The following is a 16,784-nucleotide window of genomic DNA, read 5'->3' as shown; positions in this document are numbered from 1 at the left end:
CATGAATAATTTCTCAATTTTTTTTCTTGTAATTCTTTCCATTTTCATGCTCAAATTTAAGTTTACTAAAAGAATATGGAAGAAAATAGCACTAACCTTATTAGAGCTAACTCCCAAGTTTGCAAACTTCCTTTTTCCTTCTTCAAATTGTTGTCCAAGGCTTGCTGTAGTGGTAGGGACAATTTTTCATGAAGAGAAGTTAGGGTTTTATGGTGGAAAAGTGAGGGTTATCAAGAGAGAGAAGAGAGCTCTAATGGAGGTAGTGAGGGAAAGTGAGGCTGCCGAATTACAAGGTTGAAGATGAGCAGAATGTGTTGAAATTTTATCTCATTTTTACCTCTTTTAATTGGGTTTATAAGTAGGTGTCACAATGGGATTGGGTGGGAGTGTTTTAATGACATCATATGATGTCATAATACCTAATTTCTTTCATTTTTCTTTCCTTTTCTTTTCTACTCATTTCCAATTCAATTTTTAGCAATATTTATTCATATTTTAGATCATAATAATTATTTACTTAACTGAAAAAGTCGGTCAAAAATTATATCTGAAGACAAAATGACCAAAATGCCCTCTGTTTGGCTTAACAGACTAAAATTATCTGTACCGATTGAAAAATTTTTCTAAATATTTTCTTGGCATTCTAATGCTATAGAAACCTCAATGACTCTTCTCTAGAGTCTCAAAAATTATTTTATGAATTTTCTCCCGGGTTTAGAACTTCTAGTTGCGAAGACCACAACTTCCCATTGGATTACCCATCGCTAGGGCACCGGCTCATTTAACTTGGTTGTATTTTATTTTTAAAATTTTTTCTAAATTTTTCTTATTAATATTTGAGTTATTTATGGCTCCTCACTTTAGTCTAAATATTTTTCCAGACGTTCTAGCTGTCCGGACCGACACCGGTTACCGGAACAGTAGAATGTACGAAACACGAGGCGTTACCTCTGATATATGTGACATGCCACATAGTTAATTATTAAATTACTCAATGTAAAATTAACTATATGAGCCTTAACATGTAATTTATGTGACATGTCATATAGTAAATTATAAAATTGATCAATATAAAATTAAATATATAAGCCTTCACATCTTATCTACTTTACATGCCATATAGTCAATTATTAAATTAATCAATGTATAATTAATTAGATGAACCTTCACATATAATCTATATTACATGTCACATAGTTAATTATAAATTAATCGATATATAATTAACTCCATTTAATATAATCTATGATTATATTTATGTAATATAAATTAACAAAAAAATAATTAATTAATATTATAACTTATAAATTATATTTCATATTAGCCTTAATTTATAATATATAGGGAAAAATCACCGTTTCTATCACCATTACATTTATTATTTGATAGTTTCAATAAAAAAAATATAATTTTTTTTTTCAAAATGAAAACGTAATTTATTACTATTTGCTAAAAAAAAAAGAAAATATTATTGGAGAGAAATTATTGAAGGAGAGAAGAGTACAAAATAGAGGGAAAATTTACCTATCAAAAGTAAATAAGATATTTTATATTGCTGAATTCACTCCATCCTTCAATCATTATCATTTTCTTAAATAAATATTATTTTTTAAATAGTTTCAAATTCACATTAAATTTGTAAATAATTTTTATTTTTATATTTTTAATAATTAATTTAAAATATAATTTTTTTTCTAAATCATTTATATGACAATAGGAGGGAGAGAGTATATTAGAAGCTAAGAGGAAATTAGTTCTATTAGATAGCTAATACAATGTATATTTTGATATTAAAGTATATTTTATATCTATTTTAATTAAAAGATACTAAAAAAATCATATTTTTAATACTTTATATAATAAATATAAACATTTTCAATTAATAAACTATTTTATTAATTAAATAAATTTTCAAAAACTATTTTATAATTCATAGTTAATTTTTTCAAATTAAATTTAACCTATTTAGCTACCTTTGAGACAACTAATTAACGTGATAATATAATACATAAAATTACAAAAAAAAAAAATAGTTATAATTTATAATCAGGCCTATTTTCTACGCATAAAATCGGCGTTATTGTCAATTTTCCCAACGCAAAAATCAGAGCATCACCTGAAAGGATTTTGGATGAGCGTTTCCGATGATAAGTTTAGCGATGGAGGAGACTCCGAGATCCAAACCAAGTCCGTATCAGGACGCAGCACCGGCTGGTCCGAGCTGACTCACGAGTGCTTGATCAGCATACTCTCTCGACTCACCTTGGAGCACCGATGGCGAGGACCTATGCTGGTCTGCAAGTCCTGGCTCAGCGCCTGCAAGGACCCCTCACTCCACTCCAAGTTCGATCTCGATACTCATTTCGACTCTTCATCTGAGTCGTCTCGCTGGTGGACGCCCGAATTCGAGAAGAAGATCGATTCCATGCTTCGTTCCGTCGTCGATTGGAGCGATGGCTATATCACCGAGATCCGCGTTAGACACTGCTCAGATCGCTCCCTCAATTTTGTGGCAGAAAGGTACAATTAGCGAAGAATTGAGGTTTTGTTTTGGTCTTGGATTTTTTTTTTAAGGCTTAATTTGCATCCCCAGGTGTCCAAATCTTCAAGTTCTCTCAATCAAGAGCTGCCCAAATGCTACTGATGCGTCAATGGTTCAGATTTCCTTCAAGTGCACCAAACTTAGGGAGCTTGACATCAGTTATTGCAACGAGATATCTCATGAATCTCTGGAGATGATAGGCAGAAATTGCCCCAATCTTAAGGTTCTAAAGCGAAACCTCATGAACTGGTTAGATCCTTCCCAACATGTTGGAATTGTCCCTAACGATTACTTAAATGCTTGTCCTCAAGATGGGGATTTAGAGGCAGCTGCAATTTCCCATTTTATGCCTCATTTGGAGCATCTTGAACTTCGGTTCTCCAAGTTATCAGCGAAAGGGCTTGCATCAATTTGTGAAGGGTGTTTGAATCTTGAGTACTTGGATCTATCTGGGTGTGCAAATTTGACGAGTCGGGATATCATCAACAAGACTTCTGGTTTGAAATATTTGAAGGAGATTAAAAAGCCAAATTTCTACATCCCAAGGTCTGTCTTCCACACTGAAAGATATGGCCATTGGAGGCTTTATGATGAGCGATTCCAGACGGATGTTTTCCGAATTTGATCAGGTGATTGTAATTTTTGCAAGTTATTATATAGAAACTTAGAAAGACAATATTTTTCATATGTCTGGATGGTGGGTTGCGCAGCTAATAACTGCTTATATTTGCCATAACTGACAGCATGTCTCATGGTGCTGGACTCTGGGTGTTTGGCTTCCTTCATGTTTGCTGAGTTGGTGGATGTGTTTACTATATGCATTCTTGTAAGCTGTCCTAGAATATTTTGCATGTTTGTTGTGAAGTTGATTTTTTGTAAAGCTTTTACATTATGCATTTCTTACTCATTCTTGCGCTGAATAAGTTACTGACTAAAATTTTGTCTTTATACATTGAATATTTTCAGAATTGTTAGTTTTATTTTGGTTGAAAAGTTGGAGTATGTGGCTTCTATATATTTTTCTTTTTGTTTCAGTGGTCATAAAACTGACTCTGTTTATTTTTCTCATTATTTATGCTGATTGGATTCTGTTGGACATGGTCCAGATGTTTGGTTGGTGTGGTTGACAAACTTGATTTAAAGGAATAGAGGGGGAGGTTTTTAGCTTTGGGCAAACCTAGGGTAGGGAGCTAAGATGTTTCTAATAGATACCTTGTAGTTTGGTAAGCTCTTAACTAAAGAGACCTGGTGTGATTTGGGAAGGTTTTGAACTGAAGTGGCAACCCTTGGTTATTGGAGCTGTAAGCTTTTGAAAAATTCTATTCCTAGCCATTACAAAACTCTAGCTTATTTCTTAGAGGGGTCAGGCTATTTTTCTTAAGAATAATGCCTGGTTTAACTCAGCCTTAAGAAACAAAATAACTGTTTCATGAGTCCTAAATGGTGCGGGGGCTTGATTAGGTTAATTTCATGGAGTTGATTATTCAAAACTTTCTTTTGAGTTTGTGTGGTTGTGATAGAGTAACATAAAATGCTGGATTATGGACTAAAGATGAGTATAATAATTATTATTATGACCGTTTCAAAGTAGTTTTTATGCCATAAAAGTTTCTACACTCATCCTAGTGGGTTGATGACCCAGGGTCTTCAAGGTAAAGAGTCCCAAAAACAGACCATTGTAATCTTCATCTTGTTCTTCTTTTTGGTCTTGAGGTCGTAAGAATGAATTTAGTTTACCATTTGGATAAATAATACTTCTTCTTCTTCCCTTTTTCTTCCTTTTTTTTTTCTTTCTTTTTTTTTTCCTTTCTCTTCTGTTGTTGCTTGATTTTGTGGCTTTACCCTAAAGAGCAAAGAAGGAAATGTTTATCTGGACACTGGACAGTGAGTTTGGTTAAGAGTTGAGAACTGGAGCTATCCATGAAGGGGTTGAATTTGATTAAATCTCCTAGTTAGCTTTTCATGTGTGTCTATATATATTATATATTTTGAAGGAGAGAGAGAGAGAGAGAGAGAGAGGGTACTTGTGTCCTTGATCAAGGATCCAAACCAGAAACTTATTGTTCTTGAAACAAAATAACTATATTTTGAAATAGAAAAAAGACAAAAGGCGATGTCATAGGGCCTCAAGAATAATAGGTTATTATTTACTAGAAATGACATTGTGCGATATAAGACCAAAATGACAAGATTTTGAACACCGACAATAGAGGATAAAAGAAAGGAAAAAAAAAAAAGAATCAATGTTTCATTGAAGAATCACTTCCCTCCACATATAAATTCTCAAAATTTGGTACTTCAAGAATAGATTCTTCTGTCATCAAGTGAAGTTGCTTGCGGTTAAACCAAGGACAATTTGATTTGGTCACATTGAGGACTATTTAATGGATTGTTCATTAAATTAGTCCTCAATATGATCAAATCAATTTTGCTTCCCACCAATAATAACAAAAACAACAACTACTAAGCCTTAATTTCAAGCTCGTTGGGGTTGGCTATACGGATCCTTTTTCACCCATTCAGTTCTGTTAAAAACCAAGCCTGCCTCAATAACCAAAACTAGTAAATTCTGGGATGCTACTTCCCTCCACGTAATCTCAGGTCTCCCCCCTCCCCTTCTCTCTCCTTCCCACTCTCTCTTACTAATTTATCACATTTCCTAATGGAGCATTTAATTTTCTACATTGTACATGACCAAACTATTAAATCAATTTTGATTCAGCTTTAAAAAAATAAATTTATATTGTCATTTTTCTTGGAATGAAACCAAAACATTGTTTGTACTAGAACATCTGTTTCTCATCTTCCATTTCCTTAGGCTTGGCACTTTCCCCTCTAAGGAGTGTATAACTCTCTATAACAAAACAAATTCAACGTCATACATCCCATGTTCTGTATTTGCTACCATTAAAATTCACCATGCACTTGTATTCACCTTTATAGCTCACTTAGGAATTTTATTGAACATCTCATTGGTGCTGACCAAGTTTGTGATAGGCATTAAATTGATCCTTTGTGATAGGCATTAAATTGATCCTTTAATCAGTACAAGAATAACAACAACAAAGCTTTAATCTTAAACTAGTTGGCGTTGACTATAAATATTCAACAATTATAAATATTTTGATATTACTTCTCTCCACAGTCCTCCAGAAGAGAGAAAAAACCAACACTCTTAGATAAAAAAGAAATCCCTTTTTTGGAAGCTATTTCTTTACCTTCCCTACTAGAGGTGGCAAATTTTGACTTGACTTGCCAATCCAACTCAGACATGCAGCCGGTTTTAACTCCACAAAACTTGAAATGATCTGAACTTAAGTTGCCCGCAAAATTGAGGGTAAAGTCGATGACCTGTAGACTGTATGACCTAACATGAAACTGACCCATTTTTCGTTGGGCTGATCAATCTGAATTTTGATCTGAAAATTAAATTAATAAAAATTATTATTTCTGTTAAAATTAATATTTTGACCCAAGATGATTTGCAACCTGTGAAATGCTTTCTACACAGCGTTCTGATTGGTAATGTGAATCAATTTGCAAACCGAAAATGACCTGACCCATATGCTCTACTCCCTAATTGTTAAAAGTTACTACTTTAAAATTACACACAAACACACACATAAACCATGTAAATAAGGATTGAAGCCTAATATAACCAAAGCTTGAAATTTTGGAACTCAAACTAGAACTTTTGGAAGGTTGCATGTGATATTTCTCTAAGGACATGATCAATGTCCAACTCTTGTCACCACTTGGAGTTGGTAGTATGACTCCCTTGCCTTCAAGTAGATTTGAACGCCTGGCCAGTATGGGTTTGCCCATTCCAAAATTGTCATCATAAAAGGGTAGCCTCATCCAACCAATGGTACTAAGGTTTGGGCATCAAGAAGGCTAGGGGCCTCGAATGATTGGTGTTATGTCATCTAGTGCTTCCAAGTAATCATTAATTGATCTCAAATATTCATCATCCTTCTGCTTTATTGCTTTGTTGATTCTTTCCATATTGTGTTCTAATGGTTCTGCTAGGAGGTCACTAGATAAAGCAACTGGTCTAGAGACAATGGTTGCATTACCAAAGTAGCTAGTTGGAAGGTGAGGATGCATTTTAGACTGTGATTAACTTGGTTGCTTGATCATTAGATAAGCCACATGCTTTGCGTGTGCAAAGCCATATATTTACAGTTAGGATCTCATAGCTACTGTATTTTTTTTCCCAAGCTTGTTCTTTACCTTAGTCTTCAAAGTGTAAGCTGTTGAGGTGTAATCTTAAGGATTTCAAGAGAATTAGCTTGATAATTATGATTTTGGGTGGAAGTTTCCATGGTGTGTGGCTTATCGTATTCTGGGTGTTAAAATTTTGGGACTGGAGTGACTTGGCAGCAGAGAATGGTCTGATCATTGAGTGTTGGGATGCTGATGGGGAGGTTGCGTGCTACATCACACCATGTGTTGATGAAATGGAGAAACCCAGTACCATCTGCTAATATGTTATATCATTGAAGTCCAAGAGATAGTCCATGGCATGAAAATTTAGTTACCTAGCAGCAGCAATAAATGTTATAAGTGCTGCTAGGATCTTTTAGTATTTTCTTTATTTTAACCTTTAAAAATCTAGGATATTTGTGAAACAATTCTAATAGATCATTCATGCCTGAGATGCGATATTGGCGGTAACCTCATCTTGAAGGTTGAAGCTGCCCTTGATGCTTGTTGGTAAGATCCATTAAATTTTTTACGTGTTTTCTATTGAAATCTTTTGGAGCTAAAGGTAGACATGGATATTCGTACAAAATATAATAGGAAAAATAGGAGGTAAAAGTTATCTACTTTGCTTTTGTTTGGATAGGATGGAAAATGGAAAGAATGAAAGTGCTGTAAAAATATCAGGATAAATTACAAATTTTTTTCTCTCTATTATTAAAGATATTACTATTGTTATAGGGTTACAATTGTATTTTTCATTTTTTTGAGTATGATAGAGAATCATCACGTGGTGAGGATTTTGCTTCATTTTTCTTGAAAAGTTTCCTTATAAAATTTTTGCAACATTTACCATTTCCCCACTTTCCTCCCTCTCCCAAACAATAGAAAAATAGATTTTTCCCCATAAGTATTCCCTCTCCTTTTCTTTCCCACCATTTTCCATAAATATGTTGTTATAATTTTGAAACTCAGGAAGTGAAATTGAAAGTAAGGCAGATAATAACTTTTCTCTTGGGTACTTGGTGTGTTTCAAAAAGTTGATACCTTTGTGATTTTTTTATATCTGTGTTCTTTCTTCATTAATAGAGATTGAGTCCCATAAAAAAAACACCAAATTTAATTATTTGTTTACTTAAAATCAAGAATATTATCATGCTTAGATTTCCCTTTATGGTCCATGTGGGATTTAAAATCTTTCCAAGTCAAATGGAAAGATTTAAAAAAAATGAAAATGTTAAGTTGAATGAATCTGATACCTTGGGATTATGGTTCTTGTTCCTGTATGGCAAGAAGTGGATAAATAGAGATGCCATGTGAATAGTCAGTTGTTGGAATGAGTTGCTGAATTTCTGCATTAAGCTTCAAGTCACCAAGGTCATTTACTGCAAAATTTGTTTCAGCATCCAGGAACAAAACTCTCTTGTTGTTACAATTAATTTTAATTCTACCCTTGTCATCCATTGCCAATCTCCCTGCCACAGGGTAAAATGGCGCAAGAACTTTGCTCAAAGCATCTTTACTTGCTTCAAATGAATGAGGATAATCATTAGACTTGTAGAGGAACACTATAGTCTACTGGGATGTGGTTTCTTTCCTTGCAAAGAGCCATAAACGCTGATTAGGCAAATCTTGGGCTGGCTGTGTCAGAGTTGATCTCATCTTGTTGCCACCTGCAGTGATACAAAATCTTGGTTAATTACTATGGAAAAGAACTTGTTATATTAATCCTATTCAAAATTGAAAATTATAGAAGAAACTTTCTTGAAATATTTTTTTGTAGTTAGTTGTAACACAAAAGTCATTAGTTTCTAGTCAATTATCTTCTATATCCTAGATTTCTATTAAGACCTAAAAAATTCTGTGAATCAAGACCTAGGTAATGGAATTTTGTTGGGTTTGCGGGAAGAGAAAGAGAGTGGTTGTTAGTTTTCTTCTGCGTTTGGGGGTGGTGAGAGAGCTGTGTATGAAGCATATGATAGTGTCGTGTCATACACAAAAGCTATGAATACTAGATAAGGTAGCTCTTGTTAAAGTGGAGCAAAATTACAAGGGAAAATTACTATTTAGTTTTTTTCTATTTTTACGAAACTAACTATTGGCTTTTTTATTTTGAAAAATTCATTAGCTAGTCTTTGTATTTTTATTCCGCACTATTTAATCTCTCCATTCAGTTTAAATCAAGTTTTTTATTCGTTGATGTATAAGTAAAGAGTAATTACTGTTATGAGAACTAAATAGTTAAGAATTAAAAAATAGAGGGACTATATACTTGTGGTTTTTAAATTGCAGGGACTGAGTAAATGTCTAAAATGATCAAAGGGACTAAAGAGTAAATGAAATAAAAATATATAGACTGATTAATATATTTTTTATAATAGAAGGACAAAATAGTTTATTTTAGTATAATAAAGGAACTAAATAGTAATTTTTTAAAATTATAAAGTGAAATATGAAAAATGCATTTGTACACCAATAATTTATGGGGCAAGAACTGTTTGTGTTGGTTTGCAAAACTGTGATTGAAGGTGAGGGAGGGCAGCGATTTGCATGTGGATGGTCCGGATATGGTTCCAGGGTCTCCTTGTTGGCTGGTGTTGGAAGTGATGGGGTTTGTCTCAGTTGAGCAACTTCCCATAGCCATGCCTCTCCTAGCTTGTTTAGACATGGCTCTTAGTACCCGTGCAACTTTCGTTTTGCTACTTCTCTCACCCTTTATTGTTAGGGCTGAAGGTTGGTTGGAAGCTCTTTGGTTATGATGAGGAGATTTTTGAATAATTTTTATCAGGTGGATCTCAACTTGTGTTTGTTACACTTGTGTTCCTTATATTCATTTTGTTACCACAAAGTTCCTTAACTTAAAAAATGTTACATAAAAGTCTTTCAATTTAAAAAAAAAATTACATAAAAGTCGCCAATACAAGAATCCCATTATATTTTTGACCAATTTGATATGTGTTAGTGTCACACTATAAAATAAAAAGGTTGGATCTGTTTGGTATTGCTGTTAGAACTGTTATTCGGAAAAACACTTTTTTAAATATATAAGTTATAAAGAATTAAAATATGATTTAAAAATAAATTTAACATGTTTTAGCATAAGAATATTAAAATAATAAATAATTTTTTTAAATTACTTTTTCCAATAGTATTTAAAATGATGTTTTCTCTAAAAAGTATTTTTTTTGTCCCTGAAACTCAATGTCAAATAGGTTTGAAAACTTTTTTTTGGCGTAAAAAATATAGGGTAAGTATGTTAGATGGGTTTGTTGATTTTAAAGTTGATTTTTTTTGTTAGAACGATTTGTTATACTAAATTTGCTTTATTTATGTGTTTGGGTATGATATTGTAGAATTTCAATTCTTATGAGTATTTCAAGTGGTATGATGATTCAATCCCTAATTAAGTAAAAAATATAATTTTTGGATTTTTGAGTAGTATTAATAAATATGAGGTAGAGATTATAGGAGATAGACTAATATGAATTTCATATGTAACACTTTAGTTTCTTTAATTTTTTTTTTATTTTACAACGTGGCACTGCTACGTATCATATTGATCAGAGATATGATGAGATTCTAACATAAAGAACTTTTATGCAATAGTTTTAAAGTTGAGGGATTTTTGTGTAACATTTTTTTTAAGTTAAGGGACTTTATGGTAATAAAATGAAGATGAGAGATAGAAGTATAACAAACTCCAAAGTTGAGAAATGATTGGGAAAAATTAACTTGAGTTTTTTTAGATGAGTTCCTATTTGTGCTTTAGTGTCTTTTCTATAATTCCCTGTAGTTGTATATCTCTACAGGTGGTGGTCCTGAGGCCATGGCTGCCGAAGATTCGAGTTTAAGCCCTGTATCTGTCAGTAAATATAGGACTTTATGCAGTTAGGTGTTGGGTTATCCATTAAGGGCTTGGGTTGAATTGGTGTAGATTTTCCTTTAGACTTTGAACCTTGGTACTTTTTTTTTTTTGATAAGCAAGCTATTTTATCATTATTAATAATATATTCAGAAAAAACTTAGTAAGTGTCATCCAGCTGAACCCAGTAAGTAGATTTCCTCAAAATGCTAGGTGAAAAAGTCTGGAAAAACACAGTACAAAACTCGGTACACAAGAAAAAACACATCTAAAACCGCAATGCAAAACCATTCAGCCGGCAGGAAATAGCTTAACCATCAAGTGAAAATTACAACCAGAGCCTACAAGAGAGACAAGGAGCCGGACTTGTAGTAAATTAAACATATCAGACCCAAGATCCAAGCTGAACGAAAACTGGAGCCAACTAACAAATTCCTTGAATGCCCAGCAAGAGAATTAAAAAAATTGACAAAGGATAGGGAGAATACAGCCCAAAAGAATTGCTATAATGAGCAAAGAATTGTTGCAAAGATCAAAATATACATAGAACAATACCAAGAAAGCACAACCAGCAACCAAGAAATCACGAAGGCACCCAAAGCAACAAAAAATTCAAAAATCAAGGAGAGACAAAGGCCAAGAGATAACTCATAAACCAGAAAGGTTGCTGCACTATCCTGAGAAAATTAAACCAAGAAAAAATCCAGAAAATCCAGTAGTCTGCAGCACCTTCATTACAATCATCATCAAAAGTCAGTAAACTCATTAGCTAAAAATAAAATCAGATCGGAGCCTTGCACTTGATGTTTTCTTCAATGAAATACATCTATAACTGGTTAAAAAAAAAAAACTCATAACATTTGTTAGATTGCTTGTTTCAAAAAGTTGATACCTTTGTTATTTTCTATATCTATGTCCTTTCTTCATTAATAGACATTTGGGTCCCATAAAAAACACCTAACTTAATTATTTGATCTCTTAAAATCAAGTATAATATCATGATTAAATTTTCCCTTTATGGAAAGAGTCAAATGGAAAGGTTTAAAAAAAAAATATTAATGTCCTGTTATAATGGGTTTTGTACCCGTATAGCATGAAGTGGATAAGAAGAGATGGCATTTGAATAGTCAGTTGTTGGAATAAGTTGCTAAACTTCAAGTCACCGAGATCATTTACTGCAAAATTTGTTTCAGCCTCTTATGAACAAAACTCTCTCATTGTTTCAATTAATTTCCAGTTTGCCCTTATCATCCATTGCCAATCTCCCTGCCAAATGGTAAAATAGTACAAGAACTTTGCTCTAAGCATCTTTAATAGAAATACAAAAACAAACATAAAAAACATAAGAAATCAAGAGCAAAGGAAAATAAAAGTGATATGAGAAAGGGAGGGAGGAGCTGTCACCAAAACTTGACCGAGCAACAATTGTTCAAGTTAAGCCCTTGCTCTCAAATGCGAGAGTTGCCAATTAGGCCTATTTTGTCAGAAATCAAGCCATAAAATAGCTTTTCAAAGGATGGGATATGGTGGGTTTCTAAGCAAATGAGCAATAACAAACTCCCATCTTTGTTTGGACTTGATACTATATGTCCCTTGCCTTCCCATGGATTTGTAGCCCTCATATACACTGGCCTGCCCCATCCAAAATCAGCAGCATCATAAAAAGGCATGCTCAACCAACTAACAATCTTGAGGCTTGGGCTCCTGCAAGTGCTCTGGGGATCTTTCATAACACTTGGTGGGTTGTCCCATATCATTTGTTCCTCCAAATTGTCAATAGCTGATCTTATATACTCATCATCCACCCTTTTTATTGCCTCGTGAATTCTCTTTACCGTCTTCACTAATGGTTCTGATATGAGCTCACCAGCTAAAGCAGTTGTTGTAGTATGGAAGACTGCATTGCCGAAGTAGCCACGGGGAGCTGGAGGACACAGCCTAGACCGGCCTTCGACGGATATGTATACCATGGTTGCTTGTTTACTCGGTAAGCCACGTGCCTCGCTCACGCAACGCCATATATGCCCAGTTAGGATCTCAAAGGTGGTGTACTTGGAAATTGCAACTTTCAGGATTTTGATTTGAGCAGGCGTAATCTTAAGGATTTTTAGAGAATTATTGGATTTAGAAGCTGATTGGTATTGTGGGTTGTGAGTAGTGATACTAGAAGAGTTCAACGTGGGTGGGGATCCATATTCGTGGTGGTGGATTGTTGGAGTTGGCGGGACTCGGTGGCTGAGAATGGTTCGATCGAAGGAAGGAGGGATGCCGATGGGGAGGCCTCGAACTATGTTGCCCCATGCAATCATGAAATTGGTGAAGCCAACACCATCTGCTAGAATATGATGCCACCCAATTCCGAGGGATACTCCACCACATGCAAATTTGGTTACCTGGAAATGATAAAACTAAATATTAAAAAAAAAATTTGAATTCAGATGTACATTACTCTACAAGTATTAATTAGGTATTTTTTTAAAATTAATTAAGTATAATTTAATTGAATAAAATAATATTCATACTAGAAAATTTTTGTTTAAATTTGATTCATAGTGAATTTAAGAACACAATATATAGGGGCAAATCCATGAGATAATTTTAGGGGGAGGGAAGGGGGGAAACTTACACGTCTATAATGGGAAAAGTGAAAGTAGAAAAGGGTGAAGATATAAATATAATTAATGAGCCATACATAATGGGTCATAATGTTGTGAGTAATTATTAATTTACTAAGTCCAATCAAATATAAATAGGAATGGATCAAATTGTAGTGGAGGAATCACAATTTTAAGGTAGGGGGGCATAATTATTAAATCTATGGCTATTAATCTTCGGTGAACCCAATGTTTATATTTTTTCATTAACTATCTATTTAACTAGATGCATTTTAATATAACAAAAGTTGTTATGATCACCATATAATAATTAACTAATTTATTATAATATGCTATCATTTGAATTAAAAAATAATTTACAGTAAAATATATTATGATGCATAAATTTTCATAATAATCATATATGTGAATCATAACAAACTAATAATTTATATAAGATAAATTTCTATAAAAATCATTAAGAGAGAATCTTATTACTTTCAAAAAATTTGATTTTAAGTACATATTTATTGCATAAGTTTTATATTATCAACAAAATCAAGTTATTAAGAAAACGCAAAAATTAATTCCAATGTATCATTATCACTCACCATCCATATTTTTTTCCTCGAAATTTTAAAAAATAAATGAGAAATAGTTGTTGGTGACAATGCTTTTGCTAGAGAAGAAGAATAAGTAAAAAAAAAGTGAATGGTATGATTGAAAGGTGTTCCAAGTGGAGAGAAAAAAATTATAACTTTTAGCGTGTTATAATTGTAAGAATGTGTTTGATAGAAAGTTAAAAAATTAAAGATTACATGTTATATTTGTAATTTTTAACCTTTAAAGAGGGAGGGTAATTATTAACCTAGTCTAAAGGCTAACATTTTAGCTCTTCAAGAGATTATAAATATTAAACATTAACATTTAACTCTTCAAGAGATTATAAATATTAATTAAGTGAAAAAATTAACCTAATCTTTTTAAATATCCAAATAACATTAATAAAGAGTTAAAAGTTACAAACCCTTACTAACCTCGTACAAAATTCTCTCTAAATATAATAAAGCCATATATTATGAATAACACTATTAATAATGGGCTTTTAATAAAAGCAATAAAAATTAGTGATCAAAATGAGATAAAATAAAGGAATTGTGTTTAGAATTTGTTTGGTTCATATTGGATCAAAATCGGACTAAATTAGTGGATAATGAGACTAAATAGTTAATTTAATAATGGGAAGGGGAGCTATAGATGAAATGGAGGGGCATGACTCTAAAAACTAAATAACACTACATGTGCTACAATGGCCAGGACAAAGGGTCGCGATCCTACGAGGGTGAGCTAACTCCAAAAACCCGTCCTTAGTTCGGATTGCAGCCTGTCAACCCCCCAGTTCAGTTGATATGTTGTTTGGTTAGTGAGGGCAATAGCAAAAGTATGACATTTTTTGCATTCAAGTTTTAGTAGGGCAAGTGTCTCGGATAAATTTTGATAATTATTCCTGAATTTATCTAGTTGTAACATTAGAATCCCTCAACTTAAAAATATAACATAAAACCCCATCAACTTTCAAATTTTGTACAGTAAAATCCCTCTAATATCCAATTATCAATTTTTCAGTTAGACGCTGACTTAGACAGTTCCATCATAGAGCTTAGTTAATATTTCATTTTCTCTCTCAAGTCATGTGTAAATTAAATCCTTTTTGTCTCTATAAATAGAATAATTTTTCATACGTGAAGAAAATAATTTTACATTTTGCATAAGAGAGGAGAGAGAAATATTGACTAAGTGTCATGCGGGAGCTATTTACATCAGTTTCTAACTGAAAAATCAGTAATTGAAAGTCAGAGAGATTTTACTATGTAAAATTTAAAAGTTTATGGGATTTTATGTTATATTTTAAAGTTAAAGGACTGTAGTGTTATAACTATATAAGTTCAGGGACAGTTGTTGAAATTTATCTCAAATGTCTCCATTACCCAACATATATAGTGAAACTTACATATAAGATAGGTGAAATTCGTATGTGCTCCTTAAATTCATGATAAATCAAATTTTTTTTTTTTTTTTTCAATTTTTACCTGTAGAAGAAGAAGGGGATACGAAGAGATGCCATTTGAATACTCAACAACTGGAATAAGCTGCCAAAGTTGTTGGCTAGGCGTGAAGTCATTAATGTCAACCATAGCAGAATTTGCTTGAGCTTCTATGAATAGTACTCCCTCTCCATTGCAGTTTATTTCAGTCTTGCCATTATCATGCTTTCTCAATCTCCCAGCCACAGGGTAATATAGCACAAGGACTTGTTTTAAGGCCTCCTTAAGGACCTTAACATCAAAGAAATTGGAAGAGAATGGCCCATTTGGCTTGTAAAGGTACAAAATAGGAGTGTGACCTCCTCCAAGCAATAGGTCTATGTTGGAGAGCCATATTTGCTTATTGGGTGCTTCTTGGAGTACTGCTGGACATATGATGCTTGAGTAGTTGATGCTAATCTTCATATCCTGTCAACACTCTTATCATTTCATAAATTTATAATACATTGTTAAAAAAATATAACTCAAAATTAAAATAAATAAATAAATAAAATAAAATTTAAAGTGATTGGACATATTTATTTATTTTTTTATTTAATTTTTTTATTAATTAATATTTTTTTAATTCTTAAAATATTTTAAAATTTTAAATAAATAACTATCTAATGTATTAAAATATTTTATTTTATAAAAATTTACAAAATTAGATTAAATTAACCTTATATCGAAAGATGTGTATTAATTAATATTAATATAGCCACAAACTTAATTTTAGCTTCTCCTCGAAAAGAAAACCCTTAATTTTATCCTTAATTAGACGTTAAATTAAAAAAGACCCTTAATCAGCTGATTAATTAGTCTTATTTTTATTATTATTTGGGAGAATATTTGCCAAATTGCCTGAGTTTTCAAGGAATTTAAACACAAGAAAGAAAAATCAATAGTTTGAGTTTCCCACCGGAGTTTACAGATGAAGGATATATGAAATCAGTTTTCCGAGAAACGATTGGTAACCCATGAGATAGAAATATGCAAATCAAATGAATGGATATTATTACAAAATTAAAAAAAAAAATTCTACATAATAACACCGCATCAAAAGTCAAGATAAGAAAGATTTATGACTTACCTCCTTCAAAGCTTGGGCAGATCAGCGAGAGAGAGAGAGAGAGAGAAGAGAGAGAGAGAGAGAGAGATCACCGTCTGCGTTGGTCTGTTTTTTTATTGAATAATGTCTTATGAAAAACTTACTATTTAATTTTTATATTTTAATAAAATTAATAATTTAATATTTATATTTTAAATTAAATTATTTAATTTTTTTATTAAATTTTAATTATTTAATATTTATTAAAACTATTATTTAATCTCTTTATTTAATAAAATTAATTTATTGATTCTTATATTCAAAAAAATATTATTATTTATTTTCTTTGTCTTAGTAAAATTATTTAGTTAATTTGAATTCATATTTTTTAAAATTATTCAAATATTTTCATTTAATTTCTTATCTATCATTTGTTTATTTTCTCTATTAA

At 32.1% G+C, this 16,784-nt stretch overlaps 2 protein-coding genes across 4 annotated transcripts; one reads left to right on the top strand and one right to left on the bottom strand.

Moving 5' to 3' along the window:
• Positions 1-2,014: 2,014 nt before the first annotated feature.
• LOC110650079 (F-box protein SKIP1) lies at positions 2,015-3,535 on the top strand. 2 transcript variants are annotated; one of them, XM_021804884.2, is made up of 3 exons: positions 2,015-2,520; positions 2,594-3,171; positions 3,286-3,535. In XM_021804884.2, exons 1-2 carry the CDS (start codon positions 2,132-2,134, stop codon positions 3,165-3,167), a joined length of 963 nt encoding a protein of 320 aa, XP_021660576.1. In that variant the 5' UTR covers positions 2,015-2,131; the 3' UTR covers positions 3,168-3,171; positions 3,286-3,535. The 2 variants fall into 2 exon arrangements, with proteins under 2 accessions (XP_021660576.1, XP_021660575.1); XM_021804883.2 differs by having other exon boundaries at positions 2,594-3,535.
• An 8,346-nt stretch (positions 3,536-11,881) lies between these two features.
• Positions 11,882-16,491, bottom strand: LOC110650078 (shikimate O-hydroxycinnamoyltransferase). 2 transcript variants are annotated; one of them, XM_058139152.1, is made up of 3 exons: positions 16,376-16,491; positions 15,292-15,714; positions 11,882-13,000 (listed from the first exon to the last, which is right to left on the bottom strand). In XM_058139152.1, the coding sequence occupies exons 2-3, from the start codon at positions 15,709-15,711 to the stop codon at positions 12,056-12,058; spliced, it is 1,365 nt and encodes a 454-aa protein (XP_057995135.1). In that variant the 5' UTR covers positions 15,712-15,714; positions 16,376-16,491; the 3' UTR covers positions 11,882-12,055. The 2 variants fall into 2 exon arrangements, with proteins under 2 accessions (XP_057995135.1, XP_057995134.1); XM_058139151.1 differs by having other exon boundaries at positions 15,292-15,725; positions 16,376-16,473.
• Positions 16,492-16,784: the final 293 nt, after the last annotated feature.

This window comes from Hevea brasiliensis, chromosome 17, assembly GCF_030052815.1.
Source record: "Hevea brasiliensis isolate MT/VB/25A 57/8 chromosome 17, ASM3005281v1, whole genome shotgun sequence".
Taxonomy (NCBI): Eukaryota; Viridiplantae; Streptophyta; class Magnoliopsida; order Malpighiales; family Euphorbiaceae; genus Hevea; species Hevea brasiliensis.
The sequence above is the reverse complement of the archived record's forward strand: the minus strand, read 5'-3'. Positions and strand labels throughout refer to the sequence as shown.

Bases quoted from the DNA above. Each gene is read 5' to 3' on its own strand.
- LOC110650079 (XM_021804884.2), top strand. From the start codon at position 2,132: ATGAGCGTTTCCGATGATAAGTTTAGCGATGGAGGAGACTCCGAGATC. The intron at 2,521-2,593 runs GTACAATTAGCG...TTGCATCCCCAG, and splicing joins CTCAATTTTGTGGCAGAAAG to GTGTCCAAATCTTCAAGTTC.
- LOC110650078 (XM_058139152.1), bottom strand. From the start codon at position 15,711: ATGAAGATTAGCATCAACTACTCAAGCATCATATGTCCAGCAGTACTC. The intron at 13,001-15,291 runs GTAAAAATTGAA...TATCATTTCCAG, and splicing joins ATCCCCTTCTTCTTCTACAG to GTAACCAAATTTGCATGTGG.